This window comes from Martes martes (assembly GCF_963455335.1).
Source record: "Martes martes genome assembly, chromosome: 4".
NCBI lineage: Eukaryota > Metazoa > Chordata > Mammalia > Carnivora > Mustelidae > Martes > Martes martes.
This window is the reverse complement of record NC_137891.1, coordinates 120955359-120981810: the sequence shown is the minus strand read 5'-3', so window position 1 is coordinate 120981810 and position 26452 is coordinate 120955359. Positions and strand designations below refer to the sequence as shown.

General features: G+C 42.0%; 1 protein-coding gene across 1 annotated transcript; it reads right to left on the bottom strand.

The window, feature by feature from the left end:
• Positions 1-1353: 1353 nt before the first annotated feature.
• Positions 1354-25722, bottom strand: MCOLN3 (mucolipin TRP cation channel 3; the record flags this gene model as incomplete). Its single annotated transcript, XM_080802797.1, has 12 exons — positions 1354-1901; positions 2723-2845; positions 2939-3040; positions 4795-4944; positions 5026-5138; positions 8110-8209; positions 11914-12010; positions 12091-12175; positions 13767-13920; positions 18206-18373; positions 21980-22209; positions 25647-25722. 12 exons carry the CDS (start codon positions 25720-25722, stop codon positions 1635-1637), a joined length of 1665 nt encoding a protein of 554 aa, XP_080658923.1. The 3' UTR covers positions 1354-1634.
• Positions 25723-26452: the final 730 nt, after the last annotated feature.

Sequence of the window (26452 nt, the reverse complement as noted above, 5' to 3'; positions counted from 1 at the left end):
ATGTACGAAGTTCAGTCTCTGGAAAACCATCTTGTTGGTAATGCTACACAGAAGAATTAGGAAAAAAAAAAACAAAACCTCTCATCAATAAGTCCCTTGAAAACAGCTTTATTCTAAATTCAAAATGGATCATTTGGCAAGGGAGGGGGATCTTTCTAGAGGAATAGTTCAGTCACTTCCAAGTATTTTCAAGGAGATAAAGCCTCTAGAGCCATTCTTAAGTCTAGCTAAGGAAAAGTGAGTCTAGAATTCTGCAGTGTCCTTATAAGCTCTTTTGTGGGTCTGGTTCAACACAAAATGGGCACGTTGAGTCTGAGTGGTCTTTCCAGAAAGACTTCAGCCTACACCCCCTTTTGAGTTTTCCTGACAGAGAGGTTTGTTTAAGGGCCTTGTATTAACATCAGTTTGGGGTCTAAGATCTCTAGAACATGCCCTGACCAGAGAAGATCAGCTATCACTTGCCCACCTGACAGGTGCTCTGAGCTCATGGAAAGAGGTAAACATCTAAACTGTGAGTCTCAGACTTGTGTCATCAAGAGTTGTCAACTCATATTACTACTCTTTGAGACCTGGGATATCATCCTTAATTAGCATATAGTTCTTTGCATGCAAAGCTAAAGGCAGTGAATTTTTAGAGCACAGAGGGAGGGATTTGGACAGGTACAACTATACTCTTTCCCAGTACTCTTGGTGACTCTAATGACACGTCTGCCAAGCAAGTATTGAGGACACTCAGTTCTTGAAATCTGATTCAGTAAAAAATGAAGTCATGGCCCTGGCTTCATTAGCAAGGTATCTATAATTATCAACTCATAACCCATCGACTCCCACTAACCTTTGCTCTATCCATGAGACCATTTGTATGACATCCTCTTTCATTACCCTTCTCATACCCAAAAGAAAGTCCCCAAGTGGAAGGCCTTATGTCAATGGTATACCTAATAGTAAAAGTTGTTAGAAATTTAAATATCCATGGATATTTACCCTGCCTTTCCATATTTTAAAGGGCTCAAACTTATTTTTAAAATATTCCATGTGAGTGACAATATAAATAACAGCTTTTCAAATCATATTTCTGGCATGTATAAAGCATACATGGCTAGTACGTGATATACCAGTCCCTTCATTCTTCTGGAGACTGGCCTCTAGGATGGTCCGAGGCAGGGCTTTGCAAAGAGTAAAGGTTCAGTCACAGCACATTCTGAACTAAAAGGTCATTTTTTCTTTATGAAAATTGGATTTAAAACTTCCCCATAAAATTTTGAAATGTCATATGTTTTGCTCTCTTAAAACCTACTAAATTTTAGAAGTCCTTTTTTTTTTTTAAGTCTTGTTTTGTTTTGTTTTGTTTTTAAGTAATCTCTCTATACCCAACGTGGGCTTGAACTCATGACCCTGAGATCAAGAGTCACATGCTTTCTGACTGAGTCAGCCAGGCATCCCTGATCTTTATAATTCCAATAAAAGTTTAGAAATCTTGTTTGAAGAAGCTTACATGGAGACAAAACTTTAAACATTTCTACAAATTCTAATTCTTCCTTTCTGTGTCTCAGTATCTAAAATTAAAGTCTTTTTTTTCCTACCCTGAAAAAATTGACATTCTATCAAATCTCCTCTCTTTTAGGTACCATATTTTACTGCCATTCTACAAGTTCTGGAAAAATGTTGCTACTTACCACTCTTGATGAACCTACCTTAATTGTTTCATATGTATCAGTGATCAGTGCAATGAAAAGACTTAAAATCATATATATAAAGAGACTGATGAATGAATAGAGGTAAATTCTGCTAAATAGCCAGACCAAGTAACTTTTTTGTTGCATTTTTGCAAACGTGGCAAACATATCATCTCCATTTATCAGAGAGAAAAGGCACTCAGAGACCATGTTCAGAGAACGGAACTGGAAAAAGAAAAGAGAACGTTTACTTTATTCCATGTTCCTTCCCAGTGGAGATTTTGTTCATGACAGCATATTAAAAATAATGGGACCAGATATCCCAAGTTACCTCTGCAAACAGTGTACTTAATCTGATGAAACTGAAAGCATTTGCTGTGTGATATATACAACTTGTATAACGCCTACTATTTTCCTGGGAATAAGCAGCTCTTTCTTAATGCTCCCCTTAAGGGATAGCCTGAACTGAAGCAGAAGGGACCAGCCTGCACTCTTGGTGCTTTTCTGAGTCAAGTCTTACCATCTGCTTTACCTACATAGAAAGAGATCCTAGAAACACTTCTATAGAGATACCCAAGTCCTAACCATGCGTGCTCATACTTCTCATTTTAAAGCTCACTCCACTTAGATTCATTATATTATAATCAAGATTATAACTCTGGTAACAAAATTTTCAAGTATTTCTTCAACTTTCTCTCTATACTACTTTTTAAATAAAGTCATACTTCCAAAAGTCTTGCCTAAATAGCTTACTCTAATATATATTGATGAATCCAATGGACTAATCTTGACCTCATAGGTGGGAAAAAAAAAGATGTAATTATCTGATACATTCCACAAAAGAAGGTGAAGTAGTTGAGTGAATTAATTATTCTCTTCAGTTGGTCACACCGTACCACTTTATAAACATGGCACTAGATATACTCTACCTTCAACATTTTCAGGCTGATATCACAAAATGGAAGAGGCTTATTTTAAAAGGGTAATGAGCCACTGGCACTATTTTAGGAATGAACAGAAACAGGAAAAAAGTTGTTTATCAATACCTTATCATGGTACGGCCCCAGCACAATCCATCCACAGAAGCAGTAGCCTAAGTAAATCATAGCGGCGCAACAACAGAACCTGATGACATTGGGCAGTGCTGCCTGCAGGGTCAGAATGAGGAGCTGGGAAAGGAAGAGAGGCCGTTAGAATCCACTTGTCTCTCAGCCAAGGAAAGATAGCAATACCAGCAGCACGGAGATCCACGGAATCCTTACATTGTACTTCTGAAAGAAGCCGAGGTATCGGATGACTCCAAGCCACACAAGCATGGTGGAAGTCCCAAGAAGTATGCTACAGACATCATAACTTGTTAGACTCTAAAACGGAGTGAGGGGGGGAAAAAGCAGATTATTTAGCGGAAATTCATCGGGGCCAAAAAATATTTTGGGGGGGTGATGTGACTCAGGCACTGTTCTAGGTGCTAAGAACAAAGAAATGAACCAAGAGACAAAATTTCCTTCCCTTGTGAAGCTTGCATTCTAGTGTGTGGGGGGGAGAGAGAACAGAAATACATTGACATAACCCTCAGTACATTAGCTGATGGTAGTGCTGAGGAGAAAATTCAGGGGAGGGGAGAAAGAATGGCTATCCGGGTTACATTTTCAATGGGGTGGTTAGGAAGGTCTCCCTGAAAAGTGGTATTTGAGCAAAAAGACTGAGGTCAGTGTGGGAGCAAGCTAAGGAAAAATCTAGGAGAGGAGTTTTCTAAGCACAGAGAATAGCAGAGGCAAAGGTCCCACAGCAGGAGGGTGCCAGGTAAGATAGCAAATCAGCCAGAGAGAGGGAGCCATGGGGGAGAGTACAGAGTCATAGAGCTAAGGAGGTAGGTAGTTTAGGGCCTTGTGGGTAATTTAACAACTTTGTATTTTATTCTGATAGGCTAGGGGTGGGGGGTGTTGAGAGCTCTGAACAGGAGTGATATGATCCCATTTGGGTTGCTATTGTTAAGAACAGACTGTCAGGGGCGCCTGGGTGGCTCAGTGGGTTAAGACTCTGCCTTGGGCTCAGGTCAAGATCCCAGAGTTCTGGGATGGAGTCCTGGGCTTGAGTCCCGTATCAGGCTCTCTGCTCAGCAGGGAGCCTGCTTCCCCTTCTCTCTCTGCCTGCCCCTATGCCTACTTGTGATCTCTCTCTCTGTGTAAAATAAATAAAATCTTTAAAAAAAAAAATAAAAAAGAACAAACTGTCAGAAGAGTGAGGCTATTGCAATAATACAGGTGAAAGCTGATGGTGGCTGGTACCAGGCTGGTCATGGTGGAGGTGGTGAGATGGTTTTTGAAGATAGATGAATAGAATTTCCTCTTGGATTAGATGGAGGGGGGAGGGGATTAGTGATAGAGAAGAGTCAAGGATGCATCCATGGCTTTTGTCTCCGAGCAACTGAGAAGAGTTGCTGTTAACTGAAGTCGGAAAGGAGAAGCAGGTCTGGACTGTGGAGGTGGAGATTTGGGGAGCTCTGTTTTAGGTATCTTAAATTTGAGAGGCCAAGTAGACATCCAAATGAAAACGCGAAATCAATAGTTGGATATTTGAGACTACAATTCAGACAAGAATTCCAAGCTGAAGATAAAGATTTGGAAATCACTGGCAGAGAGCTGCTATTCAAAGCCATGGGACAGGATGAGATCACCAAGACAGTGGCAGAAAAGAGCACATGTCCAAGCACTGCACCTTCAGGCACTGGCCCTTTAGTTGGTTAGAGAGATGGAAGGATCCAGCAAAGGGAGTGAGAAGACCAGCCTGTGATTTAGGATGGAAACCAGGCAAGCGATAGCCTAGTGAAAAAGTGCATCAACAAAGAGGGAGCGCTTGCAGGGTTAAAATCTGCTGATAGGTCAGGATGAGGTTCCCACATGATTCTGACACAGAGGCTTGTGTATCATCTTTGGAGAGCTCTGCCTAAGAGATTTCCTGATGAGATCTAAGAACCTTACCGCTATGGATTTTAAGTTTCTCCGATACAATGTTTGAAAGAAATCATTTACTCTGCAAACGTTACTCCATTCACATTCTGGAAAAATATGAGTGCAAATCTGATACTAATGATGGCATAAGTAGGAAAAAAATTTACCTTAGCTTGAATTTCCATTTTCAGAATTGATCCAATAATTGTCAATATGTCACTAATAATAATCATAATGTACCATCCGTTGACAAATTCCATTCGATCAGAAACAGAAACTTCCTTCTTATAATGGAGGAGGAAGAAATTGACAAATTCCTTTAGGGAAAAGAGGGGAGGTACCATGAATTTCTCTGTCAGTCAGTGTCCATAGTATTTCTAGAGAGCAGCAAGCCCTACCTGCTGAAGCTGAAGTCCTCTAACCACAGATCGAAGGCACAGGATTAGTGAGGCCAGGCAGGTCAGAATAACCAAGGCATCAAAGATCATCATGTAGTGTGTGTTCTTCTGAACTGGAAGGAAAGAGTGGGCCCTGCTTATGCCATGGGACATTAGTATGGTGATCGTGACTTCTTTCTTTCTTCTTTTCATTCTTAGCCTCATGTATTTGAACTGCTGCATTGCATACCACAGGATAGATGTATTAGATTTATAAGGACACTCCTATTGTAATCTGTCCTCTCTGAGCACAGGTGCAAGTGATTCTTTAGACAAATGAATATCTAGAGTTGGAATTGTTGGGGTAAGGCAAATACATGGTTCTAAAAAGAAATCCTAAGGAATTGCCTCCAAAAAGATCACACCAATTTACATACCCCCACATCTTCTCCACCATTGGAAATTAATAACTTTATTTTTGCCAATCAAAAGAGCCAATCTTATTCCCAATGATTTGAAATACCATCTCTATCAGCTGCCAAATTACTGTATGTATTTCAGAACCATCTCTTACCCTTTTGATGTTTTTGTGTACTTTAATGCCTAAGGCAAACACCTCTCATCACTCTTTTCTAGAATTTGTGTTGGCTACTCTTGCTTGTTTATTTTTCCATACATTCTTTAGAATCAGATTGTTAAATTCCAATAAAAATCCTACTGGTAATTTTTTGGGGGGGAATCATGTTAAATTTATAAGTTAATTTAGGGAGAACTTGCATATACATAATGTAAAATCTCTTGTCCAAAAAATATGATGTGCCTTTCCACCGATACAGGTCTTTCTGCATCCTTCAGAATTCAGCATTTTCAAACTTTATCTGAACTCTTTACACTGCTTTTTAGAATAATTTAGATTATTTAGACATTCTTTCTGCAAAGACAACAGAGTGAAAAGTACCTGGTAAGTGTTCTTCACGTGAGTATTTTGAGAAAGTTAAAAGTCCTTCTTTTAAAAATTATTATAGCCATCAATAACAGATCTTTAATTATCAGCCTGTGGTCTTTTGTACTTAATGCCGTTAGCCTTCCTGACATCCTATTAAAATATATTATCTGGATGTAAAATACTTATTAAGATCCCACTGTGTCTCAGGTGTTTCTCTAGATGCTGAGGATACAACTGGTGACCAAGATAGGCCCCCAACTTGTGGAATTTCCACCGCCTGCAGTGCCGCATATAGGGAAGTACACAAGTAAATGAACAGAAGGCTCTCAGACACAAGTGGTATGGAGAAGATAGGCATAATAGCTACCTCGTGTTGCTGTGCCACACACAGTCCTAAGCACTTTATGTGTATTAAGTCATTTGATCCTCAGCCCAACCCCAACCAGGGGTGCATGGTTATCCCCACTTGGCAGATGAGAAAATGCAGCACAAAGAGGTCAGAGAAACTTGCCCAAGGTGACATGGCCGAGTACATGGCCAGTGCCTGGCCGAGTTAGGATTCAAACCTCTGCAGTCTGTCTCCAGCATCGGTCACTCTGTATGAGTGGTTCTGGGGATCCCTTGGGAATTGATACAAATGCACACTTTCTAGGCCCGTCCTACACCCACTGCATCAGAAACTGCATTTTCGCAAGCTCTCTCAGATGGCACTGAAGTTGAGAATCACTGCCCTAAATGAGAGAGGCTGGTGTCGGGGGAATGGGGTGATGAGGCTCGTTCATAGTAAGGGGTAGCAGGTGTTAGGCGAGACCTGAGTGATAAGACAGAGCCACCACGCAGAGAGTCTGGAGAATGGCAAGTACAAAGTCCCGGCCAGCATGAGTGCAGCCGGGTGAAGGGAGGTGAGCAGAGGTCTCAGCCCTCATATGCCTGTCTTTATTTGACAAGGTAGACTGCTCCCCACTGATAAAAAGACAAGCACTTAAGACTATAGTTCTATAGTTCAAAGTTCTATAATGAAGCATCCCATTAATACTGGCCAAGGGGCATCGAATTGTTACCAAAATGTCTGCATCTACTTTAGGAAAATTTAAAAACTAAGAAACAAACATTTGAGAGAAAGCCTCCTGGCTGACGTACTTTTATATGCTCTCATGTTCTCTATTCCAAAGTTTGTGGAGAAGTATTGTAGGGTTTACAGATAATAAGACAGGCTTGTGTTTCAAATAAATAATTTTGTATTGAAATAAAATTTGTGATTCACGAGCCTCAAATATGTGAAGTTACCTCATAGTGAAAAGAATACTAGAATGAAGAAATTTCATTTATCCTCACTATCTCATTACCACTTCTGAAATTTGTGGATCAACTAGTAGGAAGCCCTAAGGCAATGATTTTCCAAGTATTGCGTGGTTAAGGGTGACCTGCACGTTCCTAGGCCCCGCCCCAGACCTACCAACTATCTTGTTAGGGAGCTGGGGAAACTGTATCTAATTGGGGACCTGGGGTGATTCTTCTGCTCACCAGAATCCAAGAACCCCTGACCTAATCCAGCACAACATACCACAGGGGCTAAAAAATGACAGATCAATTCTTTTCCAGTCAATTTCCCCCAAATTGTCAATCGTATTTAGTCTATACCTGAATTCATGTCCATATATCCAAAAATGTACCCTTTCCTCATTCCTAAATATAAATATATTAGTGCAGGATGATTCAGGATCCAATCCCACCTGACCCTCCCTGGCTGTATGACCAGAGGCCCCAAGATTCACTTCTAAGCCTTAGTTTCTTCATTTGCATAAATAGGGGTGCTGTCTATCTCAAGGATATTTTAAAAATATTAAAATGTAGGTGGAAGTCCTTATGCAGTAAACACTCAATAAATATTAGTTTGGGCATATGTGACTTTTTTTCCTGGGGGGTCCTGTGCATTTTTTGGTAAAAACATATAGAGTTCAGCAAAAGTCATTTCAATTACTAATAACTTACTCATTGCCTGGAACACCAGACACCCACAATGAGCTGATCTATTTGCAGAGAGTTAGGAACTTGGGAATGATCTGATTTTTTCATTTGATGCTCCACATATCCCAGGAATTTAATAACTTATTTTATTTAATAACCATTTTTGAAAACTAGTAAAATTCACCACTTACTTGATCCAGATACATGCCAGTCTTTACATTCTCTGATGGAAATGTCATTATCTAAGCTTATCTTAATTCGTCCACTATGGGCCTTATTGTCAAATGTTATCTGTGAAGAACAGGAAAAGGATCAAAAACATACCTACAGTTCTTGAAACCAAGATGTCTCTATGCATTAATTAGGAGGCATATCTTTCAAGGTAACAGGATATCCACCCAGATTCTCATCCCAGACTCTCATCCTCGAGTTGATGCTAACTCTTTTCAACTTTGGGAAGTGCCCTTTACTTGTCTGTGAAATGAGAAAGTTGGACAAGATCTTCTGTCAAGACCTTTTAGTCTCTAAACCCCTGTATTTCTAGGATAGTATTCCAGCCCTGGACACCTTAAAAAGCAAGAGATCTCTCTCCTTCCCACTCTGAGTACCTCCAGATGCCCTCTTGATAAGAGCAAGAACAGGTACAAATGTGCTTTCCCTCAGCCCTAGGGCTCGGCTGGGGACAGTTAGTGCTGCTGTACTTCTTATGAACACAGAGATTCATGATCTCAGGCTTACAACATTTCAGGGGAAGCTTCCCTGATTTTTATTCTGGGCCTAGATTTCTTAGTTGCTGTAGTACCGTATGTATCAGCAAGGATGGGGTGACAAGGAGTTAACAGCCATGTTTTGCTTCAAGGATCACCATTTCAGACACCAGGCACCAAGCAGGACAAAGCCACCAGAACACCTTCCATAGTCCTACTGTCTCCCTTCTAGCTCTCTCCACTTTGCTCAAGCAGAGACAGGGAAAGCGAGGAAATCAGTTGTGGTTTTGTTTGGTTTGTCTTTAGTGCCTTCTCTTTTAAGTTCTAAAGAAAAAAATTCTTTCAAAAGCCTGCTCTTTAGGGGCCCCTGGGTGGCTCCATCAGTTAAGTGTCTGCCTTCAGCTCAGGTCATGATCCCAGGGTCCTGGGACTGAGCCCCACCTCCTCAGCAGGGAGCCTGCTTCTCCCTCTGCCTCTGCCTGCCACTCTCCCTGCTTGCAGGCGCTCTCTCTCAAATGAATAAATAAAGTTGTTATAAAAAGAATTAAAAATGAAGGTGGAATAAATACTTTTTTAAGCATATAAAAACCTTTCAGCCGACCTGCACTATAAAAAACGTCAAAGGAAGCCCTTCGGACAGAAGGAAGACGATCCCAGATGGAAGCCTGGAGCTACACTAAAGAATGAAGCACGCTGGAAATGGTTACCTCATGAGCCAATATACTTTTTTTTCTTATTATTTAAATTGCTTAAAAGATAATTATTTAAACAAAAACTACTAACCGTGCATTATATAGTTTGTAACACATCTGGAAATAAACTGTGTGACAACAACAACATAAAAGCCAAGATAGGAGACACAGAAATAGATTGTTATAGGATTCCTGTGCTCTACATGCAGTGGCATAATATCACTTGAAGGCAGATGGTAATAATTTAAATATGTGTACTGGAAACCGTAAAATAATACAATAAAAAGTTATAGCTAACAAACCAACACAGGAGCTAAACTAGGACCCAAAAAATACTCAATCCAGGCAGAAAAAGAGAGAAACTATATTAATAACCCCATGTCATTTAAATGGTCTACGTGTCCCACTTAAAAGGTACGTATTATGAGGCTGGGTAAAAAAGCAAGACTTAACTCTATGCTGCCTGATAAGAAACCAACTTTAAACATGAGATACAAGCAGGTTAATATCAAAAGGATGGAAAAAGATATACCATCCTAACACTAATTAGAAGAAAGCTGGAATGGTTATATTAACATCAAACAAAGTAGATTTTAGAGAAAAGAATATTACTGGGGTGAAAAGTACCATTTCATAATGAAGTAAAAGTCAGTTCCTCAAATGAATGCAAGAATCCTAGATGTTTGTACACCTAATTAAAAAAACTGCAAAGTACATGATACAAGAATATATTAACTTACTATGAATGAATGTTAATGCACTACTTTTACATTATAAATCCAAATTATAGGCACACACAGGCAGGTTTCATAAATAGCTGTCACATAAATCAAATAAATGCTATAAACCAGATACTGAGGAAGGCCTTTAAATATCTCATACATATGAAGTACGATAGACAGATAGAGCAGATGTTTTGACAACAACTTTGTTAGGTAGGAGATCATTAATTCTCTTTTACAAATGAGAAAACTGGAACTAAAACCAATTAAGTAAGTTGCCTAGAGTTACAAGCTACTACCTGGTGAGCTGGAATTAAAATCTAGGCTTGCCTGATTCCAAAACCCCTGCATTTTCAATCAGGCATATACAGGCCCAGCTCATGTTTACTTATAACCATAGAGTGGCACTAATTGCATTTATTATTAAGCCACCCTGTAGGGCATCATTTGCACTATAGTTCTGCGAGACACACCACTAAATCCACAAGGCACAGGCATGGCTTGGGTTGAATCAGCAATGACGGGAAAAATAGAACATCCACATGTGGCTAACCGTCCAAGTTACTTTCGCCACTGTATCGAGTCATGGGAAAGAGTCTACATTTTATAAATGTTTCATTATGCAAATATTGAAGTCACCTACTATGTTCTTTGAGGGATGCAAAGATTAATAAACTGATTCCTGCCTTCAAGGAGCTTTCAGTCTAGCAGAATTGATGATAAAAGCCTAGAAAATCCTAAAACCAAAGAGAAGGTGGGTGAGTCCACACAAAATATAAAAACAAAACCAAAAATAAAACCCTGGAGTTCAGAGCACAGACTGTGTTCCTAACTGGAGCATCATAGAGAGGGTCTGGGAAGATGGTGTCGGTTGAGCTGAGCCCTGAGGATTATAGAACTTCTGAAAAGTGCCATTTCTTAGTTTGAGAGTGGTGCAGGCGGTGGTAAGGGAGAGAAGGGAGAAGAGACAAGACTGTGGATAATCGCTCAATTTTTTAAAAATCAAGTAATATTGAAAATTCATGACTTCCCAGTTAGTATTAGGATCAAAATTTGTAGCCTCATACAAAATAGTCTCCTAGTATTAGTGCCTTTTCCTGTTAAATGATATGCATAATTATTAATTACACTCTATTCTGATCTTTTGAACTTCAACCTCTGAAAACTTGATTTCTCAGAGCCAATTAGTTGAATCACGGACAGAGCTCTGGACTGTGTGAAGGCAAGTTGTAGCAAATGCTGTTTCCCCTATGCCCCATGCAGCACTGGACTGCTAACCCTGAGCCTCATGGGGTGAGGAGCTCACATGGGAGGCATCTTGTGCTCTCTAGAGAGCTTTCAGAGCTCCATTTGCAACTGGAATAAAGAGAACAGAGATGTGGCAGGGTGGGCTGAAGGGGGAGGAACCAGAGCATCAAGAGGCAGCCCAAGGAAGGCACTGTGAGCAATAACCCAAAGGCCACACACATCTACACTGAAGAGCCTCAGCAAGCCAAACCCTTGGCAATGACCGTAAGCAGACAGCCACAGACTGGTAAGAGCCAACAAGAGAGGACCTACAAGCCTCTGCCGCCTTTGTATTGAACACTTCCCCTGTGCCAGACACTGGTCTGAGCACTAGAGACCCTGCACTGAACCAGGCAAGGTCCCTGCCCTCACAGGACTTACACTGAGGTACAGAGGACAGATAATTAACAAGTAAACAAGTAATCATAACAAAATAGAGCCAGCTATGCCAATGCTTCCCCTATGCACAGGCAAATGGAAACATCCTGTATAGCTGATCATGCTTTAATATGGGTAGGTGAAACATGTAACTAAATCAAACATTTTTCCCTTAGCCTGGGACCAAATTCAGCCCAGCCCACACTTACAGTCAGAGAAAAGTCATAACAGTCAGGGAGCTCATGATGACGAATGGTCTGCAAATTAATGGCCTTCAGTTTAAACTGCAGCTCCACTGTTAGGAGTCTAGGGAACAGAGGAGGCTTTAGTGCAGTGAAAACATACACACAGAGACACACAAGGTACATGCCCATCTGCTTCCTCACCTATGAAAGTCCAGAGTTAAGTTGAGTTTATTTTCTTCCAGTGCTCCAATGTGAAAAGGTTCATCTGGCTCTACAAAGAAACATTCTGCCATAGAAAGGGGAAAAAAACCCAAAACACATTATGCTTATTGCCTAAAATAAATAAGTGAACTGTGTCTTGAAAGGATAATACATTTAAGACTAGATATTTAGATTCTACTGCTCTTCTGAATTAAGATTTAAAAGCTAAACATCAATATCACTTGGTTACAATGAGTCATTTGTTTTCAAGGCACAAGTGGCTACATTTCTGGAGTGGGTGAAGGGTAGGAGACCTGAACTCTGTCTCATTAGTCTTCTATAGAATGTGATCTTCCTTCCTGCTTTTGTGAAACTAAACTTTAAGTCCCTTCTCCCTTTTTTGTATCCTAAGCATAACTGTGAAGTGCTTGCAGTACCTAAGATAAAATTTTCTAAATTTAAAGGATCCATTTTTTAAATTCTATTTTACTTTAAAATTAAAAAAAAAAAAAAAAAGGAAGACAGCATTTTCAAAGATTCCACTAATCTGTATTGTAATCCTTTTACTATCCCTCTCCAAAAAATGTTCCAGTGACTATTGTTAAAAGTATCTGGATACTTAATTTTTAACTCAAAGATTTAAGTTAAGATTTAAGTACACATTGTAAATAGAACTTTGCTAATAAGAATAAGCCACTCAAGGGCACCTGGGTGGTTTAGTTGGTTCAGTGATTGACTCTTTTTTTTTTTTTTAATTTTTTAAATTTTATTTATTTATTTGACAGACAGAGATCACAAGTAGGCAGAGAGGCAGGCAGAGAGAGAGGGAGAAGCAGGCTCCCTGCTGAGCAGAGAGCCCGATGTGGGGCTCGATCCCAGGACCCCGGGATCATGACCTGAGCCGAAGGCAGAGGCTTTAACCCACTGAGCCACCCAGGGGCCCCCAGTGATTGACTCTTGATTTCATCTCAGATCTTGATCTCAGCGTTGTGAGTTCAAGCCCTGCATTGGGCTCCACTCTGGGCATGAAGACTACTTAACAAAACAAATAAAAATAAAAATATAATAATAATAATAATAAGAAGAAGAAGAAGAAGAGGAGGAGAAGGAAGAGGAAGAAGAAGAAAAAGTCCTTCTATTCTAACTCCTGGTTCTGGTTCTTCCCTGAATCCACCATCAAAGATACTAAGTAGAGAAGTGCAGTTGAGGGGAGGGAGTTTTATATACATGATGAATTCGCAAGTACAGCATTTTGTAAGGATAGTGTAAGTTTATGTAACTGGCTTATCCAGCATAAGAGGAACTGGCATATAGAGGCTAACAAGGTCATAGGGCTCAGAGCACAGAGAGCCTGGGTCAAAGTTCAGTACTGCTTCTTACTAGCTCTGTCTAGACCGTATCACTTAACTCTCTGAGCCATACTTTAGTCTTCTATAAAGTGAGGATAGCAATATATCTTGCCTTATTGGTTTGTTCTTGCTATTTTTAAAAAATCATGAGTTACAGTGAAGGGCTTGGGACAGTACCTGACACATAATAATAACTCCTACATAGTTTCTTACTGTGACCTAAGAGCACAGACCAAATGGACGTTTTCAGAGATGAAATTACTGATTTTAAGGATAAATCAAGGAGTTTAAAAAAATGGAAGCTCTAGTTTTTTTGAAGAACCTCACCAGTTTCAATTTCTGGATCAATGTCAAAGGTATCGTTTCCAGGACAGATGTTTCCTTGCCTGTAGAAGCGCTGACAGATCGCCATAGCAGACTGCTCCGTACCCTTCTTCTCGTAAGCGTGATTCCCAACCGAGGTACTGCGGAGTTGCAAATACTTCACCCAAAAAGAGAAACAGAAAATGGGAACACCAGCCAGACAGGAATGAAGCCATGGTTCCCTGCCCACCCTGCTGTGAAATGGGAGGTTCCAACCTGCTCTCTGGGCAGAGATATTCACGTTCACATTCACACTGATATGCAGAGGACAGGACCTGCTACTGGGCGCCAGGACAGTAGCCAGCAGAAAGCACTCCCAAATTAGAGTTCTGGGCTGCAGTCTCATTTCTGTGAGTGTAAACACATCACAAATTTTCTGAGCTTCCAGTTCCTTGTCTACAAAATGAAAGGCTCACACCGCATCAACTCTGCGATCTTTCCTTCTTTAAAGATCTATATTCAGGAATTGATTTTTGCATTCAGTGTGATTACAAACTTTATGTCTGAACCATTTCCTATAAGGTCAGAGTTCTTCTTTGCTGCTGTAGTATAGAAGGGGGATACAACTAAGTTCCAAGCTAACTTGCAAAACTTAAAAAAAAAAAAAAACACTGTTTCATCTTTATCATTGCAAGAATACAGTTTAGTCACTTTCACAGCAATATTCCCTCATCCTAGGGAGTCTTATAAATAAAATAAGATATAATTTTACAAATGAGGATCTTATGGGACTATTGAAATAATCATCCACTTAAACCCTGCGTGGACCTCTGTAGAAAAAAATAAAGTGCTTCAGAGCTTACCATGAACGATGCTGTTCAGCACAATAAGCGACAAAAAGATAGTGCTATGATGTCCACCTCTTGGAATTAATGATTTAGTGGGATGGACACAGAAATAGATAATTCTACCAAACAGTGCATGTGAAACATGCTAAATTAAATTAAATAAATCTTTTATAATCTGAGCCTATGGCACGGATGCTGAGCTGGGCCTTGTCCAGGCCGCCAAGAGCATCATTTTACCAGATCTGATGCACGGTTCTCAGCTCTCATTTAACTTAGCCTGCCCACGGTGTCTGATGCAGCCGAGTGCTTTCCCTTGCACAAGATACTTCCTTCACTTGAATTCTGAGACATGGGCTCTCCACCTCAGTCTCCTTTGCTGAATCCTGCTCTTGCCAACCTCTACATCTCAGAGTAACCTTGGATTCAGCCCTCGACTTCTTCAGCTGCATTCCCTCCATAAGTGATCTCAACCAGTCCCCATGTTGAAACACTATCTGTATGCCGATGACTTCTAAATTTATAGCTGCTGAACTTTCCACTGAATTCCACACCTGGGGAGCAATCTGCCTCCATGACACCTCTCTCTGGTGTCTAAGAGGTATCTCAAACACAAATGTGCAAACAGAAAAACCAGCTCCTTCCACGAAAATGCCCTTCTCAGTCAGTGACTCCATAAGCCACGCAGCCTCACAGGCTAAAACTTAGAGATGACCCTTTAGCCTCTTTCTGTCACACACCACTTCTGGTCCATCAGAAAGTCATACATTACTTTCAAATTATAACCCACAGTCCAGTCTCCATATGGAACTCACAGGACTGTTACAGGAGCAAGTGAATTATTGCATGTAATGCCTTAGGACAGTGATACCCAAAACAAGAACCATTCTATGCTCTGTTCATTCCCTCCCTTCTCCCTGAAGGGCTCCTCCCTGAGACGGCTGCCTCCCCACACTCCAGTCTGCCCTGTCCACCTGTCATTTATCAGAGAGGCCTCTCCTGACCACCTCCATTCATTCCATTCATTCACTCTGCCTGTTGCTTCTTCTTATTTTTATTTTTGTGTACATTTGTATACTTATGTATACTTACAACCAACTGACAAATGGTATCCTTATTTACTTAATGCTTATTTCTCCCTTTTAGAATATGACTTTCTCAACTTTGTCCGTTTGTTCACTGTAGTATCCAGGCACCAAAAGCAGTATTTGAGGGGCACCACTGTGACTCAGTTGGTTGAGGATCTAACTCTTAATTTCGGCTCAGGTGATGATCTAGGGGTCCTGGAACTAAGCCCTGCTTTAGGCTCCCTGTTCGGTAGGGAGTCTGCTTGTCTCCCTCTCCCTCTGCCCCTCCCCCTGCTCACACTTTCTCTCTCCCTCTCTCTCAAATAAATAAATAAATCTTAAAAAGAAAAAAAAACAGTATCTGATACACGACAGATATTAACTATTTGAAGGAATAAATATTAGCCTTTGCTAATGTATATTAGCAATTAATGTAATATAATTACATTATATTACAGTTTCTCACCTACTGAAAGCCCTCCCATGGCTTGCAGTGTCTCTCAGAATAAATTTCAAAGCTTCTTTCCAGGGTCTATAAAGCCCTGAGAGACCAAACCTAACCCAGCCAAACTCACCTCCTTCAATACTTCCTCAAACACACTGAATGTTTTCTGGCTTCAAGAGTCTTTGTTGTTGTTACTCTCTCAGCCTGGAATATTCTTCCCGAGACTTCAAGTCCTCAGAGAGGCTTTTTTTGACCACCCTGAGGCAACTGTTAATGCTCTCAAGTTACTTAACTTTACTTCACAGCAATCATCACTATCTGAAACCAAATGATTTTGGTTAAACTTATTAAAATCCATCTCCTCCATCAGAATGTAAATTCCACAGGGCAAGGAATTTATCAAGGCCACTGCTCTAACCCCAGCACTTAAAGCAGTACTAGGCACAGAGTAGGTACTCAAATATTTGTCAAAATTAAGATAAGGTAAAAAAAAATAAAAAAATGCAATAGTTGGTCTTTATTACTAGAGTTAATCTAGTCACAGTGAGATGCTAAACTGCTGGGATAGGATATGTAATTACAGCACTAAGCTCTCTGTTAGCACTGGGTCTGGGGAAAGGGGCCAGAAATCTATGGTAATAAAAGGAAGCTGTGTAAGTTGTTAAGTAGCATTAGGTCCTACATGTAGGGGGCAAATAGTATAGCAGTGGAGATATTCGGCTTTGAGGTTTTTGTTCTCTATTTAAGCAAATAAGTGTATTAAGCCTTGCTAAAGCTATTCTGAGCCAAGCTGGTAGTTTTATATTGGAGGTGGGAGGGTGTAAGAGGTAGTAAACTGTCAATTAAACAAAAAGATCTTGAGTGTGGCAAGGTCCCAAGTAGACCAGTGTGCCTGCAATTGTGTGTGAAGGGAAGCAAAGCTGGAAAGACAGGCAGGGATCATGAAGTAGGGTCATACAAGTATGGGGTCCTATAGCCCTTCTGAGTACCCACTATTTGTGAAGAAATCCTCCCAGAACTTTCCTAAAGATCTGAGCTCCTGACCAACAGAAACTTGTGTGTCTTGAACTTAGGAGTATCTTGAAACATAGAAGATCCAAGGCTCAAGGCTGCAGGTAACCTGCTAACATTATGAGAAATGCTCCAGCCAAACTTCCTTGCTGTCTTAATAAGACTTTGTGGAGGTCTGTGTAAGAGCTGGATGGTCAGGGGCAAGTGGATAGGACTATGTCCAACTAAAGGGCAGCCCTGGAGCTTGAGTCAGAGGACTCTGGGACAGGAATGAGGTGTGTGGGACTAGGGCCGGAAGGCAGGTGACCTATGGAACTGACCAATGGGGCCCCCAAGCCTCTGAGGGCTTTAATTAGGCTGGGCATCTGTCCTCACTTGCCTCTGCAGCTCTACCTTGACAGAGGAATTCTTCACACAGATCAATGCTTCTGTTTAGTAACTTACACAGCTTACTTCCTTCACTGTAAATTTCTGGTCAATTTCACAATCCAAATGTTAACAGAAAGCCTTGGTGCCATAAATACATATGTCATCTTAGCAATTTACTACCTCACTGTGCATAGATTGTCTCTAGATAATGAAGAACCATAATTGCACTATAAGAATTTTTACTTTTTTTGGACAGTTAATCAATATTACAATAAAATCATTGTCATGTCTGACATAAAGACCTTACTTATTTTTTAAATGAATGTTCAGGTTTCAGTTGCTATATATGCTCTCCAGAGTTAATATTCTCATTATTTGTTAAGGGCCCCTGAGCCTATAAACTCTGAAGACTTAATGACTACTTACAACCAGGTCCATGGTTAATTTCAAATCTTTGAGGAACTCGTGCCAACCCCTAGCTCTGATTCTTTTAATTAAGTCTTTAAAGTTTCTGTCTCTCTGTTATTAAACAAAAGCTTTTCTCAATTTCTAGCTTCATGGAAGTTTGATGGTGTTTTTAAAAAAATTTTTTTTAAATGGTTTTGTATATATCATCACAGAAATGTTCACCCTTCTACAGTGGAATATTGGTTTCTGTTATGTACACTGCTAATAGTTTTCCAGTTTGTTCTTTCTCCCATGTAAGAATACACATACTTGATTTACCTGGTTCACTGCAAAGATGATCTGATGGTATACGTCACTTTGTGTGTACACTGCATACGTGTCATCCATTTGGTCCACATATCCTTTTAAGAAGAGGTGTTTGAATGCTATAGTGTTCTCTTCCTTGAAAGCTACAACCATCTGGTTACTTAGCCCAAAAAAGACCAGCTTAAAAGAAGAAACGGAAAGGAGGTTGAAAAAGCAATGAAATAAAAGGTCTCCATTTAACAATTTAGCAATTCAAGTCTGAATATTAATTAATCCTAAGTTAAGATCTTGACAAAATTGAATAGAAATTAAACTTTTTGTAGCTGTGAATTAATTTTGGCCTTAAAGATAAAGTGGGCTTCCAGTTTTAAAATGAAAGTAGGTGGCTTTGTATATTTTTTTTTTAATTTTTATTTATTTATTTGGTGCAGAGAGAGACAGAGACCACAAGTAGTCAGAGAGACAGGCAGAGAGAGGGGGGAAGCAGGCTCCCCGCCGAGCAGAGAGCCCGATGTGGGGCTCGATCCCAGGACCCCGAGATCACGACCTGAGCCGAAGGCAGAGGCTTTAACCCACTGAGCCACTCAGGCGCCCCGGCTTTGTATATTTTTAAGTATGATCTTACTTATAACATTGCCCCCCCAACACCACTTTCAGGGAAGTCCTCCATTAGGAGCTCAGAGAAGCAAGGTCGCTCTGGCTAAAGAAATGGGAAGGTTTCCTTAAGAAAGAAATAATGATAGAAAATCCCTGAAGTATGTGCATAACTTGGGTGGAGATACTTGAGGCGCACAGGTAAAAGGCTAAGAAGGTGGAGTTGAACTTAGCACTTGCGGGTGGGGGTCTGAGGATCCCAACACAATCCAATTGAAGGAACAGCAAGAAAAAAAAAATGTCAGCGGAAAAACTGGAGGCAGATGGTGCAGGGGCTTAAAAGGCAAGTACAAGATTTTTAAATGAATTGTGCAGGACACCAAGGTTTTGAAGCAGGTATACAATACAATATAAGAAGTGCCTTGGAGCGCCTGGGAGGCTCAGTGGGTTAAAGCGTCTGCCTTTGGCTCAGGTCATGATCCCAGGGTCCTGGAATCCAGCTCTGCATTGGGCTCTCTGCTCAGCAGGAAGCCTGCTTCCCCTGCACCCCCACCCCTCCACCTACTTGTGATCTCTGTCTGTCAAATAAATAAAATCTTTAGGGAAAAAAAAAAAAGTGCCTTAAATAAATCTAAATCTCCAATCAAACCACTATAGTTGTCAGTTTAATTGCCAAAACTGTGACAATAAGACCAAAAATAAAAAATCCTTTCAACTGACTTCTAAGTTAAAGAATATTAACATAATATAGCCTTACTATTCCTGCAGGACTGGCCCTAGAGTTTTACATGAAACTCAGTTATTCATGCACAAAAAGTTGTTTAACTGCACTGCTGTCTTATTAACACAAGTTCTTTCAATCATACCTGAGACTTTAGTCCCAACATCTCTTTCACCTTCTCTTCCCTCCAAAACCATCTCAATCTCTTGCTGTTTGCTCCTTTTGCTCTCTCTCTCTCTCTCTCTCTTGCTCCCTCTCTCTGTCTTACACACACACACACACACACACACACACACACACATGCTGTTAAGTTTAGAACATGCATTCCAATTTGGATCTCAGAGTGAAACAGGGTGTATTTTATATGGAAAAGGGAAATGACACTGAGCACCTATGTGCCATATCAGGAATTTCCTCCAAACCAATCCCACAGTACAGCTCCTTAAATACCCATTTTAAAGATGGGTACAAAAAGGCCCAGAGACATTAAATAATTTTTTCAAGTCACATCACTGCCAAGCGTGTGGTCAAAATCTGAACCCAAGTCTAACAGACTAAATGCAAGCTCTAGCCACCCTATCAAGCTACACAGAGTAGTGCAGAGCCTGACTGGGGAAAAACTGAGCATGCAAATCTTTTCTTTTCTCACCTCTCCTTGTGATGTACGCCCTGCACCCCACACATACCAGCACCTGCCAGCTAACTGGACTTCTATTTCTGAAGAGTCTCTGTAAGCCAAGTGTCCTCTTTAAATCCCAAGAAGAAGACAGCTTGATATTTACATCTGATGAAGCTGATGACTGAAAAGCCTCCAGAGAATTCCTAAGGACCAATTACCAATGTGTATCCCCCCCCCACGTGATGGCACTGAGCTGGGTCCCAAGGGTGGAAACAACGGTCCCTGCCCTCAAGGGTGTACCCATGGCAGAGAGAAACCTCCTGTAACTCAGAAACTGCACCAGGCCTTCAGGAAAGGGGACATTTAGCAGGGTGCCTATCATCGGAGACACTTTCATTTGAGCTGCAGACATAAAATCTCCAAATGAACAGAAAGTCCACCTTCTTTCTCCTGAAAAGAGGGAGGCTGTCACCCAATCATCCTGTTTTGCTCAGTTACAAAGTCTTTATGTCATATTTGCTTGGTTGCTCTAATACAGATGAAGGAAACATCACAATTAAGAAAAACCCTTGGGGAAACATGGGTGACTCACTTGGTTGAGCGACAGACTCTTGGTTTCATCTCAGGTCATGATCTCAGGGTTGTGGGATTGAGCCCTCTATCGGGCTTCATGCTTGGCGGTGAGTCTGCTTGAGAGTCTCTCTCTCTCTCTCTCTCTCTCTTCTACTCTTCCCTCACTCACACACACACTCTCTATCACATGCCCTCTCAAATTAAAAAACGAATCTAAAAAAAGAAGAAGAAGAAAATAAAAGAAAAATCTTCAGATGGGGTGCCTGGCTGGCTCAGCCAAAGAGCATACGACTCTCGATCTCAGAGTTGTGAGTTCAAGTCCCACGTTGGGTGTAGAGATTACTTAAAAATCAAATCTTAAAAAACAAAACAAAACAAAAAACCCCTCAGTTCCTTTTAGGAATGTATCTAAATGCCTTTTATATGCTTATTACTAAGAGGCTTAACATCTTAAACCATTGGTCACTTTTCCTCTTGACCACCCTAGGAAACAGAGGATGGTTAGATGAGCTCCCTAAAAAATGTGGGAGTAATTAAGAACACAGGTCTTAGAGTAAAATCTGAGTTAATTTTCAGCTCCACTCTTATAGTTTCCTGACTATGACAGATTTTTTTACCTTACTAAGCCTCAATATTCTCATCTTTGAAATGGGGATAATTACTCTCACCAGTAGGAAAATATATCTTCACAAGAGCAAATCATAATCAGTACATATAAAGAATTACAAAATATGGGTTCCCCCAAAAATGTCCACAGAAGTCAAGGAAATGAGATTCAAATTCTCTTAAAATGAAATCTCATATTTCACTACCTATGCCACTCTTTTTAAGTTAACTCCACTTTTTTCCCCTGCAGCGTTGTGAGAATCCAAGCACTTGCCTTAACAGAGAACCTTTGAAGTTTCTGAAGAGAGAGAAATTCCCAGGAAACTAGGAAGGAAAAGAATCCTTTGGTTGGGTAACGGCTAGTTTTCACAGCTGATTTAGAAACCTTCAGCTTCTCATTACAGACCAAATATTAAAATTTTCTTTTCCTAAAAACTGATTCTATTATGTGACTAAAATTGTAATTTAATGAAAGATGAAAAGGGGGGGGGAAGTAAGGGGGAAAAAACCCCAAAGGCTTCATTCACAAATATTAAAGAGAAAGGTTTAAGATTGTGTGTTTCCTTATTTATTGTTCTCCCTTATACATACAGTTCAAAGACAGAAAAAACCACTGCCCTTACTCCCTGTTACTAAAAGAGGCCTCATTAAACTCATGATTTGAGATGCTTACCTGTATAGTCACCATTGCAATTTTTAGAATTTGTATGGCAAGCTTCCATGGTTTTCTGCCTCGAGCCCAGAACTTCTCACAAGGATTCATGAAAAAAAATTTGAGTTTTCGCCTCATCTGGTCTTCTAACAGAAGCTCCTCAGAGGGCGATGTGTGCTGGTTAAAAGCGCCACGATTTTCCTCTTCGTGAGAGCTGCAGCTACTTATAACAACCACAGGACTTGCCATCTCTGGGGAGAGGGAAAAAAAAGACTGTTTCCATCCTTTAACTAAAGGCACAAATCTATATTCTTTGTGACAGTCAGAGAGTAGAGGAAGCCCAAACAAAAGATCTGGTTTCAAATAAGCACCATTTTTCTAAACTGCACTTCAGGTATTTACAGAATCAAGTAGAATGCAACATGTCATGTTTCTTTTTGTTTCAGTTACTAAGGAAATTTTCACCCAGTTGAAAGTTACTGAATTCTTGGGCTGCTTCTATTAGTAAAGGATTATATGTACATATATGCAGTAATGTATACACTCTCTGCCTCATTTGGTAACAGATATAATTAGAGCAGGGTGATCTGAAAGCTTATGCAAGGGTTTTAGAGGGTAGGTGGACCCTGGAATTATATGCAAAATCTTATATACATGAAAATATGACCATTTTTCCTGCAGTGATACTTAAAGTTTCATCAGCTTATCAAAATAAGTTTAAAACCACTGAGTTAAAGGTAGTGAAGTGTAGTGTAAGGAGAACTAAGGCCATGTTTGGTGTCTAATCCTGGTTCTACAACTTGACACCTCTGTAACCCTAGGCAAGTCACTCAGCCTCTCTGAGCCTGTCTTTTCTTCTGCAAAATGGTAATAACAATACCTATCCTCATATAATTCTGATCACATAAAAATGCAAAGAAAGCCCTAGTATAGGGTCCAACACTGAACAAGCAGCCTCACCCTCCCTAGAGCCCCAGCAGCCAGGGGAGTTTCCTAAACAGGCAACAGGATTCTTAAGGGTTGGTGGAGGCTCAGGAAACTTACCTGTTCAACAAAGGGGAACACAGAAGCTCAATATAAGCTCAAATCCCAATGAGCTACATCACTTGTATTTCATTTTTATTGGAGGTCTTATATTTATGTAGCACATTTTGCTTTTCAGAGTATATCATATCTATTATTTCTTTTGTCTCTTTGAAAAGGATGGGGTTAGTTTTATTATCTTTGTAGCAACTTTTCCAAAATGACAAAGATGTCACTCCAGAAGTGGGGATTACCTTGGATTTTCACTCAGATTAATTAATATTATGGAAACCTGTTCAAAATAAAATACCCCCAAATCACCTGGGAGAGTGGGATGCATCCAGGTAGACTAGAAAGGCTGGCTCTGTGGTGATATTTTTTTATGGTGACTTCTACTTAGAAGTCAAGGTGGGGATAGGGGAGAATCAGCCTATAGTAAAACATCTAACAAGTCACTGTTTAGGTATCACCCTGCTTTCCCACCCATAGAATCCCACATTTAGTTCCAATTCAAACATTCTTAGCAAACCCAGCATCTCCAAGTAATTGATACTGGCTATAAAACTAGCTACAGGGAAAGTTTTTACAATATTGAAAAGATTAACAATGATAGTGGTGAGTCAGTAAGGCATGAAACATATTTACAATGACAAAAATAGCATATGCAGAATCTTCAAAATGAAATAATTATGATAGAACTCATTCAGGTATGGTTCTAAAGTCTTAAAATACCTGTCAAAGTATGAGTACAGAAACTCTTAGGTGAAGACATAAGGGAGAGAAAAAAATTATTAATCCCTTAGGATTTTCACTTAAGAACATTTTATTTCCTTCTTCAAAAACCAGCATTTAAAGAGTCCTTATCTATGGGATGTAAAATGAAGGTGATTTTATGTTAATCAAAACTGGCCCGTGAATAACAACAATAGCAATGAAGCTGGTAACAATAAAGCATGTTGGTGAATTACAGATTTGAGAACACATCAAGCCCTTTCTATTTCGATACAGGGAAAAGTAAACTTTACACAAACAAGACACACGCCCTGTAACAGTAACGCACAGGAACAAAGAGAAAATGAGCCAGCCACAATTAATTTATTCAGCACATGGCATCAAGTTGTCTCGGAAGCAAGCATTTCATTCACAAGGACTGACCACTATACTTGCCGTGTTAGCTTTACCAAGTCACAGAACCCTTCTGGGGTGCACTTTATTTTATTTTATTTAAAAGATTTTATTTATTTATTTATTTGTCAGAGAAAGAGAGAGAGAGAGAAAGCACAAGCAGGGGGAGTGGCAGCCAGAGGAGGAAGAGGCAGGCCCCCCTGGCTGAGCAGGGAGCCAGATGGGGGATCTGAGAGGAAGGCAGGCACTTAACCGACTGAGCCACCCAGGCGCCCAGGGGCTGCAAGGAAGAAGAAGAAGAAGAAAAGAAGAAAGAAGAAGAAGAAGAAGAAGAAGAAAAGAAAGAAGAAGAAAGAAGAAAGAAGAAAGAAGAAGAAGAAGAAGAAGAAGAAGAAGAAGAAGAAGAAGAAGAAGAAGAAGAAGAAGAAGAAGAAGAAGAAGAAGAAGAAGAAGAAGAAGAAGAAGAAGAAGAAGAAGAAGAAGAAGAAGAAGAAGAAGAAGAAGAAGAAGAAGAAGAAGAAGAAGAAGAAGAAGAAGAAGAAGAAGAAGAAGAAGAAGAAGAAGAAGAAGAAGAAGAAGAAGAAGAAGAAGAAGAAGAAGAAGAAGAAGAAGAAGAAGAAGAAGAAGAAGAAGAAGAAGAAGAAGAAGAAGAAGAAGAAGAAGAAGAAGAAGAAGAAGAAGAAGAAGAAGAAGAAGAAGAAGAAGAAGAAGAAGAAGAAGCAAGCTGCAAAGTGTCCAGACCCCTAGCGGCTCAAGGAGTGCCAACCACCCTTCACACACGGCGGGAGCCCGGTGCCACGCGCGGTAGCGGAGATGCGGGTCTGGAGAGTCCCTCCACGGTGTTAGGCGCGCTCTTAGGATCTACAGACTGACACACACAGGTTATGTATTGACGGCGACGAGAGGCTTAATTGGACCGAGCAGCAGAAAGTTAGAGAAAACCGGAGAATATGTGTAAATAGAAAAACCTCATGGTTGATAAAGTAACACAACCTCATCTCTTCAGAAGCGCTTTCTCACTTCACCAGACACCAGACTCCTTTCCGTCTTTCCTTCTTTCCTTCCCCTCCCTCCTCGTTTCTGCGGCGTCGGGACCGACCGCCCGGAGCGCTGCCGCGGGTGCCGGGAGCAGCTGCAGCTCTCCCGAGAGCGCCACCGGCCGCAGCGCGCCCCCTCCCCGGCCTCCGCGCCGCCAGCGACTTCGACGGCCCGGGCCGGCTGGAGGCCGCCCCCATTTCCATCCGCCCCATCCCCCACGCCTCTAATGAAGGCCCCTAGAGTCTAGAGAGGCTGGCTGCGCGACTTCAGGACCATCTCTGAGTCCCCGGCCGCCCCCCCGCCTCGCCCCCCCGCCCAGGTCTTCCAGGGCGAGGCTCTGCCGCAGGTGGCTTCCTGCTCCGGGGGTCCCTGCCCCAGGCTTCCCGGTGGGAGACGGGCCGGGCGGGGTTGCGCGGCAGAGGTGCGGGCTGACCCCGGCGGCAGCGCCGACCCACCCCGTGGGCCCCCGCCCGTACCCCGGCCACCACGAGCCGTCACTGACCTTGCGCGGGCGGCGGAGCGGACGCCGTGCCGAAACGCAGCAGCTCGCACCCTAGTCCCACCTGTGTCCCTTCCATGGCGCCGACGTCCGGGGGCCGGACCCGCCCGCTTTGTGTCTCCGACGGCTCGACACATCGCCGTCCCTCCCCGCACGCCGCGGGCGCTGCTCCCAAGACACCCGATGCTCCGGGCGGCGCCGGGCTCGACTCACCTGCGGCTCCCGGGCAGCGGCCGCGGGGCTGACGGGGAGTGGGAGTGAGGGGCGCCGCGTCTTCTCAGCGGCAGGGGGCGCGGCAGCTCGGCCCCCAGCTCCAGAAGTCTCTGAGACCGGGCTCAACCCGGTCCAACCCGAGCCCCGCGGCCGCGAGTTGCGGCCGGCGGCATCCTCCCCACTTCGGCCGCTTTGACTCGTGACCCGCTTCCCCTTTGCTCCCGCTCCTTTCCACGCCCTTCCTGGTAGACTTCCAGCCGGCCGGGGGGGCGAAGGAGGCCTGCGATAGAGCCCGGCGCTGTCCGAGTCTCCGGGCACCCCTTCACGGCCCTCCCTGTTCCCATGGGCGACCCGCAGAGCCCTACTCGGGTTTCTCCGGTGCTCAGGGGTGAAGCGCCGTGCAGTGCAAGGGCTAGGCTACCGCGCTTCAGACCGCCCAGGGGCCACCCTGGCCTGTGGCAGGCCGGGGGCTAGGCTACCGCGCTTCAGACCGCCCAGGGGCCACCCTTCCCGACCCTGGCCTGTGGCAGGCCGGGGGCGAATAGACGCGAAGATGGAGCCTGGAAGGAGCCTGGCTTCGGGGGAGTGCGCAGTCC